The sequence below is a fragment of the Notolabrus celidotus genome, chromosome 7 (genome assembly GCF_009762535.1).
Source record: "Notolabrus celidotus isolate fNotCel1 chromosome 7, fNotCel1.pri, whole genome shotgun sequence".
Lineage (NCBI taxonomy): Eukaryota > Metazoa > Chordata > Actinopteri > Labriformes > Labridae > Notolabrus > Notolabrus celidotus.
This window is the reverse complement of record NC_048278.1, coordinates 12,332,287-12,354,971: the sequence shown is the minus strand read 5'-3', so window position 1 is coordinate 12,354,971 and position 22,685 is coordinate 12,332,287. Positions and strand designations below refer to the sequence as shown.

The 22,685-nt window shown below is 39.6% G+C and overlaps 1 protein-coding gene across 2 annotated transcripts in view; it reads left to right on the top strand.

Moving 5' to 3' along the window:
* rptor (regulatory associated protein of MTOR, complex 1) overlaps positions 1-22,685 on the top strand; it is a 228,575-nt gene that overhangs the window by 183,207 nt on the left and 22,683 nt on the right. Inside the window, exons 22-29 of one of the 2 annotated variants that reach the window (XM_034687742.1) lie at positions 19-137; positions 8,427-8,530; positions 8,931-9,108; positions 10,499-10,609; positions 15,926-16,031; positions 20,050-20,164; positions 20,291-20,415; positions 22,471-22,572. In XM_034687742.1, coding sequence (XP_034543633.1) covers positions 19-137; positions 8,427-8,530; positions 8,931-9,108; positions 10,499-10,609; positions 15,926-16,031; positions 20,050-20,164; positions 20,291-20,415; positions 22,471-22,572 — 960 coding nt within the window. Of the gene's footprint in view, positions 1-18; positions 138-8,426; positions 8,531-8,930; positions 9,109-10,498; positions 10,610-15,925; positions 16,032-20,049; positions 20,165-20,290; positions 20,416-22,470; positions 22,597-22,685 lie in introns of both variants that reach the window. The other variant, XM_034687741.1, reaches the window with a different exon arrangement.

Below are 22,685 nucleotides of genomic sequence, written 5' to 3'. Positions count from 1 at the left end.
TCTGTGCATCTCTTCCAGGCGTGTCCTTCAACAGTGTTTACACTCAGATCTGGAGAGTGCTGCTACATCTTGCTGCAGACCCTTTCCCTGAAGTGTCAGATCTGGCAATGAAGGTCCTCAACAGCATAGCATACAAGGTAAAAATATGTCTTTAAGATTTTAAAAATATCTGACCTTGGCTTGAAATAGCACCTCTCTGTTCATACACAGATGCTATTGGAGGAGTTTGGGGATTGTGGTCAAGACTTTGTAAGCTTGTTTTGCTTTAATGTACTGGAGATCTGAAATGTGATGCTTTTTATTAACAACTGTGGTCATCAGAAGTCATACGAGGATATTTTTTAACAAATTCTTTGAGTATAACTTAAAGGTAAGTTTTAATAATTGACTTCTTGTCCCAGTATCTCTCTCACAGGTTTTTTTCCAGCCTGATTATGCAGTGAAAAAAAATCTGTTTCCAGCATGCATGCCCCTCCCTCTTACCCTCCCATTGGCATTTGCTTTCCTCCAAAACGCCATTACTTTTGTGCAAATGCAATTAAGAGCCAATGAGTCCCCCAGGCTTGGCAGAGCAGAGTGGAGCAAAGAGGCTGTTGTAACTTAAGGAGCCATAATAACCACGGAGTCCACCACCCAGCCTAACCCCGAGGAGGAGTTTCTTGTGTTTCCACCTACTTCAAATGTATCCCTAATTTTCTTCAGAGGAGCAGAGTCTCTGCAATAAGCCGTCCTACTACTGCAGGTCAAGGCAACAGGGCTTGATTTACAATACAAGTAAATGGACTTCTTATCTGCCAGCAGATGCACAGTACTGTATTCGGGCACCGCAGCACTCCTTTGTAGTATCACATTCTGCAAATGTGTAGATCTAAATGAAACTGAGGAAAATGTGGCATCGCATTTATAGAAATTCCTACGCTCAGCCACCATTTTTATCAGTACTAAAATCCCAGGCTGCTGACTGGATTTGAGACTGTTTAATCAAGCGTTGCACCTGCGCCACAGAGTAATGTTTCAGTGTCTGCTGATACTGAGTCAATCCAGTTTTAAATTAATCATAAAACAAAAGTCTACACAGACATAATCAAGCTTTCACTGCCTAAAGACCTGACTTCACCTCCAACAGCAAAAGCTTTATTTGGTAAGATTATCCTGATAAAATCCTCTGTCAATAAAAAGTAAAATCGCAACAGGTAAGTTCTTTCATTTTGAGTAATTAAGTTTTCGGGCCAGCTTTGAAAAATACTGGCCTTAGTTGCAACAAAAAAAGTTTTAAAAGGAAACATTTCTCAAGCTTTTTCAATGTAATGGTGAGAATTAATTACTTCAATGTCTTGTAAGCACATTCAGTAAAGACCCACTGTTTGATTTAGGCTCAAAACTTTACGCAGACTTATTCTGACTTTACCTAAAAAAGAACTGAATAAGAAGGGATTCTGACGTGTATTTGCGCTCTTTGAGTTTCACTTTCGCCAAGGAATAAGCCACCTAGAGATTTTCTCTTGTTTTTCTTTCATTATCTGCTTTGGTCTCTTTACTTCAGCCTTGATATCTGTATGAAAAACAAGGAGCTAAGTCCAGTAACAAAGGTGTGTGCCTTCAGGGCTCTCTGCCAAAAAGCTATTTCCAGTAATTGTACCTGCTCAGCCCAAGTTACTCTGTTCCAGAAGAGGTCTTTGAGGTAGCAGAATAGGACTTCTGACCTGGCTCAGGTACAAAACAATGAAAGGAGATGCATCAAAGGCAACGATCATTAAAAAAATAATTTATTTAGTTTAACAAAATTATCAAGATTAAGCCTAGGAAAAACATAACTGTAATATTTAACACAGGTGAAACATGGAGCCTGAGGTAAAGGATGTTCAATGTGAGGGATGGGTGCAAACGTTCAGATATTGTGGGTTGAAGAAAAAGAAAGGAAAAGGCTAGGCTAACATAACTAAGCAGGAACCATAAGTGCCAGCCAGACACTGTGACTGACCGCTGAAGCCTGGACTTAACCTGGATACACACTGAGCCCTCAAATATGGCTGCTCGACCTGCTACCAACCTGACAATTATAGTGCCTAACAAGATAACTCCAATGGGTTTATCTTAGGTATCATTTTCCTGATAACTAGTCAGTGTTTATTTTCATCAAATGGCTTTAAAGTTTGTATTCTATTCTATTCTCTAAAGTTTTTAAAACAGTAACCCAATGTTGTTTTACAACTTTTCTTGAGTGTCTTGATTGACCAAAGACTTGATGTTTCTTAATTGACTCAAGATCTGCCTTGACTGGGGGATGTTGCTTGCTGCTAATTTCAAATTTTTTTCTTGTAATTGGTTGTTTAGATTCAGAATAAAAATATGTCATTGTTTTGCAGATTGTTGCTTACATTGGCAGAGCTAGCACCACCATCTTTGGTTCTCCTAACCAGTTAACATCCACATACCTGTGCTGGTTAAGCATTGCTCTGGTCAAGTGGTTATATGCCAGTTTATCCAGACATAACCTACATGCAACTTTATCTACAACTTAATCAAAATTCTGCCAAACCGCATCCCAATAAAAGATGCCCTCTGTCATTGCTGCTTGACGTCTGGAGTACTATAGAGCATTATATTTTTATGGCAGTCTACCATTGAACAGAGCTGCAGTCTTGGCTAGTGGTAGATGGCTCCACTCCAGCTTGAACACCAGCTAAGATAAAACATATGACCAACACTTTAGAGTCCTACAATAATACAAATATGAATAATTAATTTGGTGGTCCAGTAACTCTGGTGCTATTTAATCAACTTGGCTAACTTGAACCTGTTCTATTTGCATCCAAGCTGCTCTACTTCTTGCTTCTGTTAAATGATACTGAACCAAAATAGGGTCAATCCGACCGACCACTGCTCCTCTGGTTTGTTGAAAAACCCACATCACATTGTAGATTTTAATGAATCCAACAAGGTTTTACCCATTCCAGCAGGTAGTGCTGATGTCATTCATGTCATGTACTGAAGAAAATGAGCAGGATTCAAATCTATGTCTGAATTGTCCGTCTCTTTAAAAGGAACTGTTTGACATTTAAAACGGCATGCCAATCAAACTTTTAAAAGCCTGTGATTTAGAAGTTAATGAGTTGTTATGGATGGTAACCAGGTTATGATTATAAATCTTTTTCTGGCAGAGCTCATCAGAGACGACTTAAAACATCTTCCCAAGTTCACCAGTGTTACCGTTAGTCTAACTGGGAATCCAGTTCTTTTAATTAGGATTTTAAATGTCAAATGTTATTGATTTGCAACAAAGCGAACAAGGTCAGCAGCTAATTAAATTGTATTTGCTCTGAGATGAAGGGAGCACTAAATGTTTTTTAATAGCTCCCTCCTGCAGGGCTGATTGTAATGGGTCTTGTTTTACTACCTGTTATTCTTGTCTGTCTAGTCTTTTGGCTGAATTGTCAAGTTTGACCATGAAGTTACAAAGAAAAGAAAGCTACTTTTTTTATGGAATAGATTTGATGATAATACTAAAATGTGTTAGTATTGAGGGGGTATTTTACTGTTTTATATTTTCAGATGTAAATGTATTGTTACAATGTTAGATATTTATACCAAACATGGTCAAGGTTTAGAATTAGTAAACATACACTACCAGTCAAAAGTTTGGAAACACCTTCTCATTCAAGGGTTTGAATTTATTTTAATTATTTGAAACACTGTAGAATAATACCAACAACATCAAAACTATGAAAGAAAATGTATGGAGTTATTTAATTAACAAAAAAGTGTTAAACAAAGCAGAATATGTTTTATATTTTAGATTCTGTAAAGTAGCCTCCTTTTTCTTTCATGACAGCTTTTCACACTCTTGGTATTCTCTCAGTCTGCTTCATGAAGTGGTCTCCTGGAATGGTTTCTAATTAACATGAGCCTTGTCAAGAGTTCATTTGTAGAATTACACATTTATCAGTTGTGTTGTTCAGAGGGAGGGTTAGTGCACAATGGATAGCCCTATTTGACTACTGCTGTAATCCATATTATGGCAAAACCAGATTACTTCATAGTTTTGATGTCTTCAGTATTAATCTACAATGTCGAAAATAATTAAAATAAATAAAAACCACTGAATGAGAAGGTGTCACCAAACTTTTGACTGGTAGTGTATGTCTGAGTTATTTAGTCTTCAGAGCTCAGCTGTCACACAGATTTTGCCTTGGAGAGGCTGAACTTAGTTTTCAGAAGTCCGCTGAATGAAGCTCTGCCTTTGTCACGCCTTTGTTGCAAAAGCACAAGAGGTATTACACAGGGGCAGCTTCATGTACACACACTCAGACATGCACCCATGCTGTTCCGCCCTTCCTGCTCTGTCGACTTACAGTGATCCCAACTCGCCACAGTAACGTCTCCGTCACTATCTCAGAAGCCAACACAGCAGTGGGACAACTTGGTCCCACTATTGCATCTTCATATTGAAGGTGATGTTTAACAGGGGCGTAAATATCCCACCTTGAACTGGCAACATGAAAAGGGCTACAGACACCAGGGAGTGTTTTATTATTTTTTATTTTAGCTAATAAAAAAACAAGTGAAAAATTCAGAAGATAAAATATACATAATATGGCCATTTGTAGATGTGAGGGCAACATACCCTTTGCATGATCTTTTATATAATATCATGTTTACACTAGAGTATCAGATGTTAACATAGCTAAACCAACATGGTACAACAACCTCTTCTGAGAAAAAACAAAAGCAGAAAGGTGTCAACGGGTGTTGGCTTCTCTAGAGACAGAAACCAGGGAGGAAATTTCAATATCCAGATTTAATGTCTGTCAATGATAGCGTATATTAGAGAACTAATTTAGCCCCAGGGGCTGTGATGTTTAAGGTTTCTTTACAGCAAACTTCAAAAGTCCCACATGGAAAGTTCTGATGTAAATATCCAGATCTGAAACCCTTAATCTATCAGATGTGTTTAAAATGATCTATCTGGCCCCGATGAGTCTGAGTTTACCAGATAGTTTTAGATTAGATCCATAAAGTTCTCACATTACTGTACAATCTGGGCTGGGCATCAGTACCAGCTGAGGTTCCAGACCAGATCTGTTCTCTGACTGTCAAGAGGGAAGAATCAGTTATAAATCTTCCAGAGGATCCTGCAGTCTGAGCCCAACCTTAGCCTCAATATTCATCTACACCAAACATATTCCCCCCTCCATCGGCCCCTTCAAGTTGTTTTTTTTTTGTATATCCCCGAAATCGTAATTCGCCTCAGAAGGTTTAAGAGTGCTGCACAAGACACCCTCCATCCTCAGACCGTCAATCCAGGTGAGAAATAACTCCTACAAAATAATCTTTAACAGGGAACCAAGAAAGAAAGAAACAGCAAATAAAATCTTGTGTGAAACAAAGAAACACCAATTACTGATCACAGATTACAAATGTGAGTTGTAACATTAAGCACTTCAACATATGTGAAGTGTTTGTCTCCAGTAGCTGAACCTCTCAGAAGCACCTTTAATTATTAAACAGGAACATTAAGAGGTTTTTCTGAGCCCTCATCATCTTCATCACCTCCACCCTGCCCCAGCTCTCGCTAAGAGCTTAGTCTTTGTACACCCACTAACTTGTTTGCTCTGTTGACTCACTTTGCAGCCAATTAATGATGGAGAAAGTGAGGGGGAGAGGGTTGAAACAGGAGAACAAGCTGTTTCCCAGTGTGGAGTGTAGCAGCTGGTAGAGACGATTACCCTCTTTTCTGCTAATGCCCCAGTTTAGCGTGTCTTGTTTTCCGGAGAGCTCGTCAGCAAATAAGCCACGTGGCCTTCTGCGTGATGTTTGTTTACCACATGTTGATGATCAGCAAATGTTTATGAATAATCCATGAACAAGTTGCATAATCGAGTTGTTTTAACTGATGAGCTTGCAACTTGGCATTCACACCAGCATCTGGTAAAAGGCATCTAGTTAGTTCAGGGCAGTTATTTTTCTACCTGAGCGGTGAGCCATATTTTAATATGATGTACTGCATGTATGACTCAAAGGTACAAACAAAGTAGAACTGCTTCTAGTCATGAAACAGGCTGTACTGGCTGCCACGTGAACCCTGCAGATTAATGCATTTAATATTGTTTGAGTAACTAAAAGTGCTGTTTTCTAAACGGACTGACTCAGACTGTCAATCACAGCGTCTGAAAGGTTCTCCACACCCTTCATCGTCAAAACTGCATCACTTCAATACTGATGTGGCATACGCATGCTTCATAGTGTAACAATGCCAAAAGAAAACATTTTCAGTGTTTACAGTGATGTAAAGAAGTCAAAGTTTGTGGTAGGAGATCTCGATATGATTAGCTAAATAACAAAACTGAGTTTTGTCTGAAGAGACACAGATATGACCAATATACCAGTATGAATACAGAGAAAGATATTTAATTGTGTCATACTAAGTTACCCAGAAGGTGGCGTTTAAAGAAGCAAGCAACCACATTGCTGTGCAGAGCATGCTAGAAACATAGCAAGGTGGACCAGTCTAGCGGTGCAACTTTTTAACAGCTCATTAGGTTATAATCATACAATTCAAGAAAATGTGGTATACTATTTAGTTCATAAACCTGTGCTGGTTTGATTTGAAAAAACTTCTTAGTTTAAGACAACAAGTGACCAGTGGGTGTGGGTGGAGCAAGTCTTTGGAATTTGGCTGTCACAACAAAAAATGTTTACCATAGGCTGAGCTCTACCATAACACTTCAAGCTAGAATGAATGTGAAACAACATGTGAACAATGTGAAAATCAGATTCTAGAAAGAGAGACACAGCTGAATGAAAATCAGTGCGCTGGACATTTAAAATCCTATTTTACAAATAAACCAATATGACTTATATACCGGTTTTTAGGGTATTTATAAAAAAAGAGTTTGCTTCAAAGAAGAGAAGGCATTCACTCAAAGACTTTTGTCCCAAACAAGCAAAAAAATAGCACTTGCTATAGGATGGAAAAACCTGAAAGAAACTAAGTATGTGTTGATAAATTAAAGATTTAGCTGCATGTGTTGCTCAAACAAAAACATAAACGCACTGATCAGATACTTTGTGTTTGAAAGAGTTTCTGCTAAACCAACACAATTTGCATTGACTAAAACTAATTAAAAACGAATCGTTTGGTTCTGTGGCTGACTGACTCCTGAGCTCTACAACTTAAAATTGTGTTTATTTATCACTGGAGAAAAAAGTCTCAAATAAAGCAAATTTGCTCTTTAACTCAAGAATTCTTCTTTGTCCTTTTCTCAGATACTTATTTTAACAATCTTCAAAGGTAGCTACATCATCTAAAAAAATGTGTAGCTTGATAAATGCACAGTGACTGCTGAGGGAGCAGACTTTAAGTGCAGGACAGGCCTGATAATCACTCAACCACCCTGCTGCCTTGTTCTTTTTTTTTAACATCCTTTTATTTTTGTTGTCTTTGCTGCACCCTGTTTCTAACTCTCAGATGAGCTGCAGAAGGATACATTCTCCAATGTCAGGCTCATTTTTATAAAATACTTTTTACTCTGTCTCGTACACATAATCTGCTTAACATTATCTTTATATACAGTCAACTTTTAATTCATCAAAAAGTAGCTTTCCATGAAGTTGTTTATCTGCTTTTCCTCATTATGTCCTTCTCATCACATTGATCTTGTTGTGCTGAATTGGAAAAGGTGCTTAGATAAGTGACCACGCCATTTCCATAATAACCCTTTCAGCTGGCTTTACTGCTGTTTTGTTTCATTTCCAATTCCCTTTTAATGAAGCGCTAACTGCTAGGTCTGGTAACTGATGTCCTTTCCCCAACACAAATGCAGTGGGTTGTGTGTGTGTGTGTGTGTGTGTGTGTGTGTGTGTGTGTGTGTGTGTGTGTGTGTGTGTGTGTGTGTGTGTGTGTGTGTGTGTGTGTGTGTAAACTTTGCATTAAGACATACACACGTGCACACACACACACACACACACACACACACACAAAGATACTTTCTACAATTGTGTAATTAGCATAGAAATCAAATCCAAAGCAATCCCAGGTAGTAAAATTTGTTTGCCTGCGTTAACTAGATTTATGCTGCACAGAGTTTTCTCTGCAGCCAGCTTGTGTAAACAACAACTCTTCTATTCATCAGTGATCCTTTTCCTATATCGTCTTTATTAAGTTTACCCCTCCCTCGCGAGCAGCCATTAGACAGCTCACAATGAAGAGGTTATATTACCTGCTCTGCTTAATGAGATAAAGTTCTGGAAATTTAGGCAAACTTTGTAAAGTGCTGCACTTATCAGGCACTTTCACAGCAGGCAGAGTATTTCGATTTTAAGTATTGCTTCTCTAAAACAACCTCTTCTCCTTTTTAACCTCTGATTTCATGTTATAGGTGTGATGATTTGATGCAACCGTGACTCACAGTTTCTTTTTCCAACAGGCAACGATGAACGCCCGGCCTCAAAGGATCCTGGACTCTGGATCTCTCACACAGTCGGCCCCAGCCAGCCCCACCAGCAAGGGCACGCACATCCACCAGGCTGGGTGAGGGAAGCTTCCTCACACACTTCAACATCAAGATACAAAGACTAGACCTAAATCTTAATATTTTCATCATGCATACAGCTCTCTCAACCTTCCGTCTAGCAAGAGGATATAATTTTATATCATAAACGTTGCAGCAAAAGTAAAGTTTAGCCAGAGATGGGTAATCAAAAATGTAACTCATTTTACCTTTAATCTGTTAACAAAGTTGTTAACTTTGATAAAAGTTAATCCGTTGATTTTGTTCAAAATGAAAGAGGCAACATTAACTTGAACGTTAAAAACCTGGTGAGAGTCTGAGTATAACTAGAGTCTTGTTTCACTTTAAAGAACAAGCCACGTTCTTTCTCTGTTCCTTGTTGTTTGGTCATTCCTCACACTTATGTCTCTATTCCTCCAGCGGCTCTCCTCCCATGCCCAGCACCAGCAGCTCCAGTCTGACCAACGAGGTGCCCAAACCACCTGCCAGAGAGCAACCAGCCCCACGACCTCCCTACACCCCCACGCTGGGAGGACAGGCCCCTCACTCGCACCAGTTCCCCCGCACTCGCAAGATGTTTGACAAGGGACCTGAGCAGGTAGAAACACTAATCTGTGTATGACGCATTTAGTCTGGGAAAAAAAGTCATCCGCTGCTGCAAGCTGTAATAAATTGGACTTTTGTAAGTTTATTTCTGGGCTTTTTGTGCTTTTAATGAGAGAGATGGGACAGTTGATAGAGTATGAAACTGGTAAAAGAGAGTAGAGAGCGACATGCGACAAAGCAAAGCAAGTCAGAATCAAAGCCAGGGCCATGTTTCTTGAGGACTAAAGCCTCTGTACATGTGCTATTTAACCACTCTGACAAGCCGGCACTTCAATTGTGCTTTTCATTTTTTTGTTTTTTGCTTTGTTTATAAATGGTTAGCCACAGTCATGTCTTGGACCACTTTGTCAGTTTTTACATAGTTCTCATCCAGAGTCCATAGCCCTTGGTTTAAGAGTTCATGTTTCACACTTATCATCTAGACAAACGTGTCTGCTTGCTTTTCTTCCAGGTCTCTGTTCTCATTAGAGGCCAATGAGTTGAATCTGAAGATTAAGGGGCAAATTATTGAACAAGTTCAGGATGTAAAATATCTTCTCCTTGTAATGTTTTCTCACCTTAAACTTTAGAAGCATTTGAAAATGGTGAGCAGAATCACAAAAGTAAACTGAATCACATTTAGGCTCATCACACATGTTTTACCATTTCATACAGCAAAAAGTTTCATGCACTCGATAATTGTTTCAAATATAAGTTATTGTGTACCTTCATGGTCACAAGCTGCATCTTCAACAATCCAGCCTCTGATGATGAACAGAGCAATTAAAATCGTATACATCATCACACATTGTCTCGCTCTATTGAATGAAATATTAGTTTTGATCATTTTATTAAACCTTATTTTAAATGCTTATATAATCAGGCTCCTCAGGTACTCAGTGACCTTGTGGTTCCACTTAAGAGTTTTTATCTCTGAAACATGTGGAGCATCTGAGGGACATTAGAAGGTGCGCCTTTGTAAATGATTACAGGGACAAACAGCTTTTTCTGGGATCACCATTTTGAAACCCCGCAGAGCTTGAATGGGATCCCGACTGAGATCACTGTCATCATTCTCAGCTCAAAGTGTAAAAATATTTAAAGAGGACTCATATCGTCATATCGTCACATATGGTCATGTCCTTCCTGTTTTACTCTGTTGGATTGTTTGACATTTTGTGTGCCGTATTTTAGGTTTTAATGTTGACTTTGTTTTGTACTACCTCTTGTGTTTGTTGTTGATTTTGGGGGGGGTTAAAGGCTGATCAATGGACTGGCATCACAAATACACTCAGTGTGTTGAATCAGTTATCCTGCTTCATAATTTACCTCATTTAAAAAAGCATAGATTAAAAAAGACACAGAAATGATAAATGCTGAATCTCCTGTATTTGTTTGTGCAGGCGGGTGAGGATGGAGACGAGCCTTGCGGTCACAGGAACTACATCAGCGTGGCCCTGCAGACTGGCCTCTGTGATTGGAGCGCCAAGTATTTCGCACAACCCGTCATGAAGGTAGTGTGACCATCTCTCCTCTTTTCCCATCCTCCGTTCATTTTACCATCTCAGTCCTCAGCCTGGCCTGAGAGAGTCGAATGACAGTGCTTTTTATAATAAACCAGAGGCTTGTGCTCAGACTATGGAAAAGGCTGAAAGTAATATGCCGGTTGAGTTATTGTTTCAATAAAGTTCAGGTAAACCATCACTGAATTTAAAGCCAAAAGACCCAATCCACTTTGAAATTAAATGTAAAACATTTTCTTTTATTATTCCTCCACTAAGCAATCCAGTGTTTGAACAGCAGCTTACAGCAGTTGCTTGGCAACAATGAAACATTGATATGAGAGGTAATTTCCAGTTTTTGCATTAATATTAATGTGAAGTGGTGCCACAGGTGCACATTTGTCATCCGTTTTATTTAATGACCCCAGGAGTGGCACAGTCATCTGAGGACATGGAGTCTGTGTTACAGAATTCATTTTAGAAAATAATAAAGTTATATAAAAAACAGCAGGGACCAAACCCAGTGTGAGAGACTTCCTGCTGCTTGTACAGGATGGTTTCAGTGAGTAACCCAGCTCTTTAAGTGCCTCCAGGGTGAAATTCAAGATTAAACGAACCAATTTTACTGAGACTGTAAACAGTAGTGTCCTGTTTTATTAATAAGGGAAACATCAACCCTTTTTAAGTACACTAAACATTTCAACCAAGCTGAGAAAAAAGTGGAGCTAAGACAAAATGTGTCTGCATGTGTCATCAAGGTTAAACAAAGGAAGAGGAACTGTTGAACAAGAGTGAAGTGTGAAGGTCAAACAGAGGAGAAAACAGAAAGTTTTGGCAGTGGAGAGAGAATCAAAAATTAAGAAAAGGAGGAGAAATTCTTCTGTGTACGAAAGTATATATGACTGATACAGGAAGAGAGTGGGGGGAGAAAAATTGTCTAATAAAATATTTACAACACAAAGGCATTTGGGTCAAAAAGAGAGAAGCGAAGGAGCTAGAGAGAGCACAGGGAAAACATACTAAGAGATGAAGAAAGTGAAATATTTGAAACAGAGAAAAGACATCAAGCATGCAAATGGAGGTGTGAGGAGAATGAAAGGAAGACTAGAGATGCTGATGGTGAAGTAAAACTGTGTAAAGAACAGAATGCAGGATGAAGCGAAGAAAGAGCCAGATGTGGCAGCAAAAGAGAATAAAAAGAAGAGAGATGATCGGATGAAGAGTGAGTGAAATGGGAGGAGGAGGGGAAAGACGGGGAGAGGGATTTTTGCCGTATCGCAAATCTGAGAGCTGTGTAGGCAAAATTTTGAGTGCTGTCATAAAACTCCACTCTGTTACAAAGCTGTGTGTGTGTGTGTGTGTGTGTGTGTGTGTGTGTGTGTGTGTGTGTGTGTGTGTGTGTGTGTGTGTGTGTGTGTGTGTGTGTGTGTGTGTGTGTGTGTGTGTGTGTGTGTGTGACAGAGAGAGTGTGCCTCGAAGTCTGCACATAGGTTATCATATCACTGTGTCAGCAGCAGCAGAACGAAAAATGGGTGTGTGCCTTGAGAGTGTATCCTCACCTACAGTTTTGGCTAGGGCATTGAAGACTTTATTTGCATGAGGGAGAGAGTCATAAAAAAATACATGTCCACAGCTAGACGTTTATATTCGTGAGAGAAAGAGCAAAGACAGTGGTTACAAATACTGCTGGCTGTTCTGCATAGTTTTGTCTCTCTGGCAGCAAAATCTAAATGCCACTGCATGCAGTGATAAGTTAATACGGGCTGCACCAAGATAACCTGCGACACTGTTCTCTGAATGCAGCAGACTTAACAATTGATATAGGAAGCATGTCAACTACATACCTTACAGTCAGTCTGTTTAGTCTTTCCTGGCTTACAGGTTGTGGAGCTGGCGGAGATTTAAATTCAAGCCTTCCCTATTTGGAAGGATCAACTCCTCCTTGGTCTGTTGAGGGTCTAACAGCAGGGTCGCCTTTGTTAGCAGCATCAGGTTCTCTGGTGACTAGCTTAGTAGAAGTGTATTTGTTTGGTCAGGTGTTTCAAAAGATTACAATTACTAGTCTTGGCGGTGAACCAAGTTTTCCTTCCTGCATATAGACTACAACTCACCATTATATTCTTGTCCTTTACCTCGGGGAGGCAAAAATAATGCTAGTGTTTCTGAGACAAAAAGCTCACACCTGAATGATCATCAGCCATTGTGTGTTCACTGCGCGCAATGTTCTCCCTCCCAGGCTGCTGTGCTGACGTAGGTGTTACGTCACAGCTGATTTGGATGACTAATTTTATGTAGTTGTCAACTATTTGATGTAAACTAACGAGCACCTTTGAGATTATAGTTTAGCAGCGTTAGTGAAATTGAAAAGTAAATAGATACATTACCAGTTACCACAAATAGTAGTTGGGTTACAGTAATGCATTTTGCATTATTCGGTAATGAATCATTCAACCTGTATGTTTGCTTGGATAATTTAAGAAAGAAAAGTCTGTTGGGACAGCGCACAGTGAGTCACTTTGGCTAACACTGACCTTGCGGCTTCAGTTTCAGACGACAAAATGGTGTAAAAATACTTCATTTTTACACTGGTGGACTCTTTGCTTCTTTAGTTTTTACTGACTTGATCTTAAGTGTTGCAACATTGTAGAATGTTTGAAACTAGCCTCTTTAGTCGAAACTTATGCTTCATTTACAGAGTAACCCACAGCTGATTTTAACACCACCATAAAACGTTGTTGATATAAAATCTTAAACATTGACAGTGAACAATATTTTATGTCCCAATTCCAGTACCTGATGGTATAAATGCTGTTTGACTGATAGAAGGCAGTAATGGCATTTCTATGTCCTGTAGTTAATTGATTACATTTGGCCAAAGACATGTGTGTAATATTTGATCAAATACTTGATGTCTACATATCTTTGGCAGTACAGTCTTCGCTGCAAACCCACAGTGTCTCCACCTGTGGAGAATACATTCAAGGGTCTTTCTCTCACACATGTACTTTTTTTTTTTTTTTACCTCAGGGCCTCATTAGGCATTACATTAACGGCTGACAATATGCAGAACTGCAACCCAGGGAAGAACTGTATCAGTTGGTTCTTACTTCGGCACACACATACAAAGCACACACACCTTGGCTCTCTTTCAGCTGTGGGAATGTGTCAGCCTCAGTGTGACTACTAAGTCTCTGTGTCTCTGGGGCTTTAAAGCTCAGTCAGGGACCTTAAAGCCCCAGAGAAACAGTTTTCCACATCCAGCTAAACCTGAGTTGACTACACATTCCCAGAAACACACCTTGCACGCACAACATCTCGTTCAATGTATTTATGCACAAGCTACACACAGAGGTGTTTAAATGCGCATGGTGTGTGTTTCCCTTAAAGCAATATAAACACTGTGGAGACATTACAGGAATATTGATTACACACAGTAGTAGTAAAGTCACATGGCAACGTAGCTGTGTGTGTGTGTGTGTGTGTGTGTGTGTGTGTGTGTGTGTGTGTGTGTGTGTGTGTGTGTGTGTGTGTGTGTGTGTGTGTGTGTGTGTGTGTGTGTGTGTGTGTGTGTGTGTGTGTGTGCGCGCATGTACTGTACGTTTGTGTGTGTGAGTCAGGCTGTTTAGCATTCAGTGGGCTGGGAGGCTTCTCTGTAGAAATGTGCTTAATAAGCACATGGCATCCAGCACTGGAAGCTCAATTGTTTACACTTCTTTGTTTATTTATTTGTTTATTAAAAATGAATAATAATTGCAAAGTCAGAGTTTTGAATTTACAAGTTTAATACTTTCAAACAAAAAACGACATAAATCAGCTTCATATTACGCTCTGCATATCCAATGTGGAGTTTGTAAAAGGCCGTCATCCTGCTCTCCTAAAATAAATCTGGCACCAAATCTGTGGGGGCCATTATGTTATGTAAGATTTAATAAAGGTAATCCTTTTCATATTGTCCTTCTGCTGAACAGATGTGATTGCATAAAGTGAACTTGACACCTTGACTCATTAACTGAGTAACCGCATGAGTTTCACTTAACGCTGAAGCAGGCAAAGTAATCTGGCCTATAATGTGATGAGAAAATTGGAAAACTTTATATCCTCAATGAGCACATCAGTGCAGTCTTACAATATACAATGACCCGGCAGTGAGGGTCTATGGCCCTGTGTTCACTCTTCTTCCCTGAGGCTGTCTTATTGTCTTTGATTCTTTGCCATGGATTAACATCCTGCTGCAAACACCAGCAGCATGGCGAGGAGCAGAGGTTCTTATCTGAATCTGAATGTTTTGCATTGATTCCTGGGGCTTGAACTACAAAGCAAAGTGTGCAGGTATTGAGGTAACTTCAGGGTTAAGACTGGGTTTTCAGTACAAGGAAGGTGGTTCCCTTTTTAACTGACAACTTATGCTGAACACTAACCGGCTCCATAGTAGGTAATGTTCAAAACATGAGATCATCCTCTGAAAAAGGCCATGAAGTAACCAATCAGGTCTCTATGTCGTGGAGCTCTGTGAGCTAATTGAGAGAGGGGAGGAGGGATAGAGACCGTTAATTCCTTCGTCTATCTGTATCCGTATGGCTTTACATGTGAAACATATTAATGAATATTAATGAGTTATTAGTTGTGCATGCCTGTTATCATCCTTCAACAGAGAGGCTAACACGGAAACCTGAAGTTAATTTACTTATTAGACGTAAAATGCACACTATATCCCTGAATCGTGTTTCCATATTCCATATTTATTATCAGCATACCACTCTGTTTGATCCATGTCAGGGCTGCAGCTTAAATATATTGTGTCTAAACCTGTCATACATTCACCAAGAGTAAATCATAGCAGCACATCAGTTCAGGGGAATAAACAGGAGTTATCAGGGTCAGATTTTATGTACAGAAAGATGTGAAAGAGATATTATATGCCTTAAGATGGACAGTTTGCCTCAGCATTTTTTCTCTGACAGTTCTTCTTTTGCTACTAGTCATATGTTACTCACTCCACTCCATTCATGTGAATGTGCTCACACTTACTCTAGATTGACTCTTGAGCTTTGATAATCAGCTTCATGAGACCACTTAGCACGACTTCCTTCGTCAGGGTTAGTTAAAAATTCTTACTTGTCCTACCCCGACATAAAAATTTGAATTTTAAAAAAGGTTTTTAAACTACTGTGTCAAACGTACTGAGACAAGTGAAGTCTAAAGTATTTATCTTGTACGTCTATTTTTCAATGTTTGTGATTTTCAAATACCCCTCTCTCTCTCTCTCTCTCTCACGCTCTCGCTCTCGCTCTCCCTCTCCCTTTCCACTGTTTTTATTCACTCTTCCAGATCCCGGAGGAGCATGATCTTGAGAGTCAGGTGAGGATGGAGCGGCAGTGGAGGTTTCTGAGAAACACTCGAGTGAGAAGACAGAGCCGATGCATCACACAAAAAGGTTTGTCACATACACACACACACACACACACACACACACACACACACACACACACACACACACACACACACACACACACACACACACCCATATGAACATTAGCTGTTTATTTAAGCGTCTTTGTTGTGTTTTATCAAAACAACAACACATCCGTACACTAATAACAGGATTAAAACAGGAACTAAAAGCCACTATAAGAACCAGCTTTGTCCTACAGGAAGCGTCTTTTGTTTATTTACAAGTATAGGGTACCCTTAAATTTGTCACATTAACCTCAATGGATTCAACGTGCCAGGTTAATCTACTTTAATGTGCACCAAGGAACATAAATGCACTTCACAGACTGTTTTTTCAAAAGGGGTTTAAGCCACCAGGATATCGGTAAGTGGTTTGGAGGGGCAGCAGAGTTTCGCATTTGTCCTCATGAAGCCAGGGGTGACAATCTGGGTTCAGAGAACAAACACCCAACTCATCCATGTTTTTAAACCCAACCAAACTTTGAAAAAGATATTTTCCCTAACTAGCTGAGTCTCCCCCTGCTGGCCATTAAATGTACTCTTAGAGGAAATTGGAATATCCCAGTGGTCAGATTTTAGGTTGAAACACTCCCATGATTAACCCTCATGTTGGTGAAACTCCACAAGTGATGTTGGCCTTTAAGGATAAGATGTTGCTGTGATCCATAAGTATGATGCCCTGTTTGTCAAGTGTTTACTTTAACTCTTTTCAATTCTATTTTGCACTCAACAACCACTCTTCTTTTTCATCATCCATCTGCTGCATTTTGGATGGCCACTCACTAAAGACAGAAACGCAGATGTTCTGTACAAGTTTAGTTTGTCCCCTCTGTGGGATGGTAGAAACATGTCAGTATAAGATAGTGGCCTCACTGGAAGGGGACTCGCTCCTTATTTAGATATAAAAGGTTCATTTTGAGTTATCAAAAACAAAATGACTTTCACATTCAGGTGATTGTACACATTTAAACATACTTGTGAATATTATATTCCATTTCTAACAAGTCTGTTCTGCTAAATGCCACTAAAGCTGCTATGAGGCACTTGTGTCCACTTCTTGTTTACAGCCTCAGTTGATTCAGTCTCTGAATACACACAGCCTGACAGATAGAAAATAGTGGGATCTTGTGTGATGAACCATTTAAGAACAGTGCTTTTTCTCCAGTGCTAACATCACAGAGAATAAGCACTGACTTTTTGCCAGAACCATGTTTAATTAAAATATTTTGGCGCCTTGGTGAGAGCAGAATCTGGCTGAAATCCAGAGTCCACCAGGTGTTAAATGTGCAGCTTAGCTTCAGACATGTGAGCGAGGGAGCAAATGATTTGCAGTGATGGAAGAGCATTGATTGAAATGAATCCATGGTCAGAAAAAAACAAACTCATGTATGAGTCACAGGACTCCCCCCTATCTGTCTCTCACTCAGACACACAGACCCACACATTAAAGAGCCCAAGGTCTCAGCATATACCCAGACTCCCTGAATGAAGTCAGAGCTCCCTCAAACAGAATAACTAACACCCCCAACGTCATTGGTAGCACCCTCCACACCCGCACAAGCATGCACACATGCATACATATACAGACACACACTATCACGAGGCGATTGGCGTCAGAGCTTCAGTTCACACTCATGTCTCATCCCCTTATTCAGACTCCTCACTAAATCATTGAGCTCCCCTCAAACTCACACATTTTGAAAGAGAGATGTAGTAGGGCTGCCCTCATTCAGCCTGTTCCCTCTGGAGAGGAGAGGAGAGGAGAGGAGAGGAGAGGAGAGAGGAGAGGAGAGGAGAGGAGAGGAGAGGATGGAGGAGGTGTGTTATTTTGGAAACCTGATATGACTCCTTTTCTTTTAATGGAAAATTTACACCCAACACATGCAGTTCAAATATCCGCAGGGTATTTTCAGCTTTTACACTTTTACAGTAGCTCCATGTTGAATATTTAAGTCATCAGTGCCGCTAATCTGCTCAGATTTTGAACTCAAGCCTCAGTTTTTTGGACTTTTCTTCCCAATTGCATTTTATTTGGAACGCAGCTGCCTCTGCTAAGAATTCATCATAGATTTTTCCTCATTCTTCATCTCATTATGGCGGTCTCCAGAGTGCATTCAGGTAGCCAAGGACAGGCTGGTGAACCGATATGTGTTGTTTCCATGACAACATATGCTGAGGCAGTGAACTTAGCAGTTGTTGCGTTCGCCCAGTGTTATTCTCTATGAAAGCTGCCAAAGGGGTACACAACCACACTCTTTACACTGAATCTCCAAGCACAGACTCTTACGTATTTCGTGTTTTTTGTTTTTTCTTGCTTATTCTTTCCTTCTAGTGGGATTTTGTACCCTAGCAGCTGTTATCCTTCCTTTAGCCATGCTCAGACATTCAGTGCAAAGTGTTCTGGTTTAAAAATTCTGTTTAAAAAAAAAAGCCTAGTTTCTCTCTATTTCTTTCTGTTCTGTCCTGCCATATTTGCTGCTGCAAATGAGCTGTTCCCCCTCTGGTGTTATTGTTATTTCATCTTCATGAAGATAATGCATTTTTAACAACAGTTACTAAAAGCTTTCTTTAATTAGCAGTGTAAATTTAAAGCACTTTAAGATAAACTTACCTTCTTGCAGTCTATGTGTTTAAGAATATGTGTGTTCATCTACAACCTGAAATAAGAATGCATGTATGGACTGTGGCTGTGTTCAGAAGCATTCCCTTGTTCACTAATGCAAAAGTAGTACTGTTCTCCTAAATGAGCAATAAAAGTAAGATTTATGACAACCTTTTACTCCTGAACCTGGGCCATTTATCTACATGCATTTGGTTCAAAATGAATATGGTTACAAAACATTTCAAAATCATCTAAAGTTTTCTTCAGCTGTCAGTTGTGACATGGGTGTAAAGCCTGCAATGTAGCTTTTAAGAAAAAATGTTCCAGATTAAAATGTTTCCACTAAGAGGGCTTGTTTTTGCAGCTGGAAGACTGGCAGCACCCATGACAACAATTTGAGTATGTTTTTCACCAGGGCTTACTGTTGCCAGACTAAAAAGGTTGTGTTATGACACTTCTTGGTCAGTTACAGATAAGTTATATTGAGGATCACATCTACTGAACGATTGAACAAGGTTGTTTTTGCAATGAGCGCTGAAAACACTGAAGTGCGTTTGTTTTGTAATAGGAAATAAACACTACTAACAAAAAAATTTTGTGGACATAGACCCTCATTTTTTAAAATTTTGGAAACTCTAATGACTCTAATCTGTTTTGTTTTTTTATACAGAACACAGGTTTTTAAATACCATGATTCAAATTTCAACAACATTAATATTTGCATCATCACTGGGGGTGCGGTGGTGCTCAACTGCAATTTGTGTGTCCATGAATTGTAACACATTGCCCTTTGGGTTTTTTTACAGGTAGTATTGTACATACCTTGATCAATACTTCTTTCAATGTACATTGTCCTCCATAAACACACAATGAGCCAAAACACTGAACAAGGTGGCATGGTCCTTAATCACAATGAATATGGGTATGAAAGTTATCTCACATGACCACCCTGCAGGCTGTCATACTTACAGTATCAGCACAACCGTTGAAATTGTCCATTTCATTTGCAGTCTACTGTAAATGTTTCTTTCTTTAAAGGAATGTTGCTCTTTGTGGGTGAGATTTTTTTCAAAATGTTCAACTCCAGTAGGAATAAATGGTCCCAGGAAATATATCTTGTTTCCTACCAAAGCTGAGCAGACGGTGGTGTGATGGTGCTAGTTTTTTTTTTTGTATGTGTAAGCAGTCTGTACAATAAAAGGTCTAGTGAAAAGAACTCCAAAAAGAAGGAGAAGATGTGTTTACAGTTTGGGCATCTTGTAGTACAAGGCTGAGAGTATACTGGTTCAGGATGCCGGGATGGGGCACCCCAGCACAACACAAACCTGTTATTTTCCACTCTGAACAAATTCATCTCCCTTTAACACTTGTTCACATCCTGGCCTATGCCCTGTTGCAGGTGTTTCCCGTCTGGATGATCAAATATTCATCAACCGCAACCCTGGAGTCCCGTCTGTCGTGAAGTTCCACCCCTTCAACACCTGCATCGCTGTTGCCGACAAGGACAGCATCTGGTCAGAGACGGAGGACACACACCTGGCTTTTAAATCATTAAGCAAATCATTATTCTTCTAAACTTGGTGGCTTTTAATGTAAACACGTCAAAAAGTCTGAGAGTGTATGTGTTTTGTCTGCTGCAGTTTTTGGGATTGGGAGAAAGGCGAGAGGCTGGACTACTTCTACAACGGGAACCCTCGTTACACTCGAATCACAGCTATGGAGTACCTGAATGGACATGACTGTTCATTACTACTCACTGCAACAGGTTTGAAAAACTTACACATACAGGTGCATCTCAGGAAATTAAAACATCATGAAAAAGTTCCATATATTTCTATCAGGTACTTAAGAAAGTGATTTGTGGTAAAGGAGCCACGACCAAGTATATAGTGTATAAATGAACATACATTTCAGAAGTTGGACATTTCTGTATTTTATATTCTTCTTTGATTGACCTTGGATAATATTCTGATACTATTGAGATATTGGATTTCTGATTTTTAGAGCTTTAGTCATTAAAAGTTACACAAATATGTCTTGGGACATTTTATTTTAAATGTAATAAATATAGAAATATGAAAGTTTCCCTTTGCAGAACAAATAATGAAGAAAGCACTTTTTCACAATACTGTAATTTGTTGAGATGCACCTGTATGCACAAATACAACCCCACAAAAAGTTTACACAGGGCTGCACAAATTTAAAGCTCAAGTTAGAAATTTGTGAGGTTATTCTGGAGTGAGCGGTTCAAATGTTCATGCCCACCAGCACAGTGGAAATTGCAACGAGACTCATTTGTAGCAGCAACGAGCCTTAAACACTTGACTCTTACCCCCACACACAGCACCCATGTGTATTCATCATCATTCATCAACAGAACAAAGCAATTACCCTCCATGGCTTTATCTTCATAACCCAAAGAAAGTGTAGCAAAAAAAGTCCACACAGAGGCGGACATTTATTTTGTTTTGTCTTACAGTGGAGTATTAAAGTAAGAGTGAATACTGTATTTCATTGCATCCCTCCTGAGACCTTGTTAGGAGCTCAGGGACTAATAAATCCAAGTTCCATCTCATCAAAATGTAATGTGCACTTATTCAGCTTTTCTCTATCAGTCATGCTGTGAGGGATATCAGGGAGGACATTACTTATAAAAAATATACTGCATTAAAAAGGTGAAATGCAGAATGTAAATCACGAGGAGACTTTTATGGGTTGTAACAGCTCTCTCATCAGAGCACGTGGACATGTTTTATGTGGAGCTCTGTGTCTTAGCTGTGTTTCAGCCCTGCTGTTCAGGCAGAGCTTTTTAACTTAGAGACTTGTGCTGCACTTTGTTTCTCACTGACAGAACACTTTCAAGCAAAGAGCCTTTTAAGATGCTGCTGTACTCTCTATTGATTCTTCTGAGAAGAGTGTGTGTGTGAGAGAGTTCATGCTGTGTTCACACTGTGTGTTGCATGTTTTAAAGAGTCCAACTTCTGGATTTTTCATTAGATCTTAACATTTTTTGACCTGCACTCCTAAATAAGCTAAGAATACAAACAAAAGTCAAGGCTAGCTGGCCCTAAGGAGAACCACTGTGTTTGTAAACCTGGGCCTTACTTGAACTTCTCAGTTGAACTTTATTTTTAAAAGACTAATAAGGGTTGACAGAAATGATTGCAGTGTAGCCTGTCAAAGCAAATGCACTTGATCAAATTGTGTCCACCAAAAGTGCATTTATTGATACATCCTGGATACCTTAAGGTCAGAATGATTCCTGCTCCTCCATGTTATTCACTCAATCAAACAAGATGCTGTAGCTACAAGGAGTCAGGGGCAATAAGAGATGTGTAATATACAGGATTCCACTACATTCCATTAACAAAAACAAACAAAGAGAACAAACAATAAAGTATTTCAAACATGTAACTTGTTACTTGAGTTTGCTTTCACAGTCAGTTACTTGTTAGTATTAATTAGTGTGTTGATGTAGACTGACAACTCCCTTTTTCTGCATGATAAATGTTTTGTTTGTAAAACTTCAAGTTTAGGGAAAGTATCTTGTGTCTTTTCATTATGTTGTAAGGAACTGTGAGTAACAATCTGAGCCTGTCAGACATAAAAACTTGTAGTGGATGCTGTTTGACTGACTGCACTTGGCCAGGATGCTATGGTGCAGCCATTACAATTGTTGCCACTAACTTCAGTTGTTAGTTGTTAGTTGAGGAATGAAACATATAAAGACCAGTTCCAGGTTTAAAAAATCTCAGATTCTCCTTCTGCTTTTTCTCACTTTTTTTCTCCCACTTCTCATGTCTTGCTTTCCTCTCTTCAGACGACGGAGCCTTGCGGATCTGGAAGAACTTTGCGGACCAGAAGAATCCAGAGATGGTGACAGCATGGCAGGGCCTCTCCGACATGCTGCCCACTACCAGAGGTCAGCCCTCTGCCAGCGCTCACAGTAAAGAACAACGCTCTATTTTACTACATACCTCCATTCATCCACTCACCCACAATCCGACCATACTTTTCTGAATGCCACATTGTTCA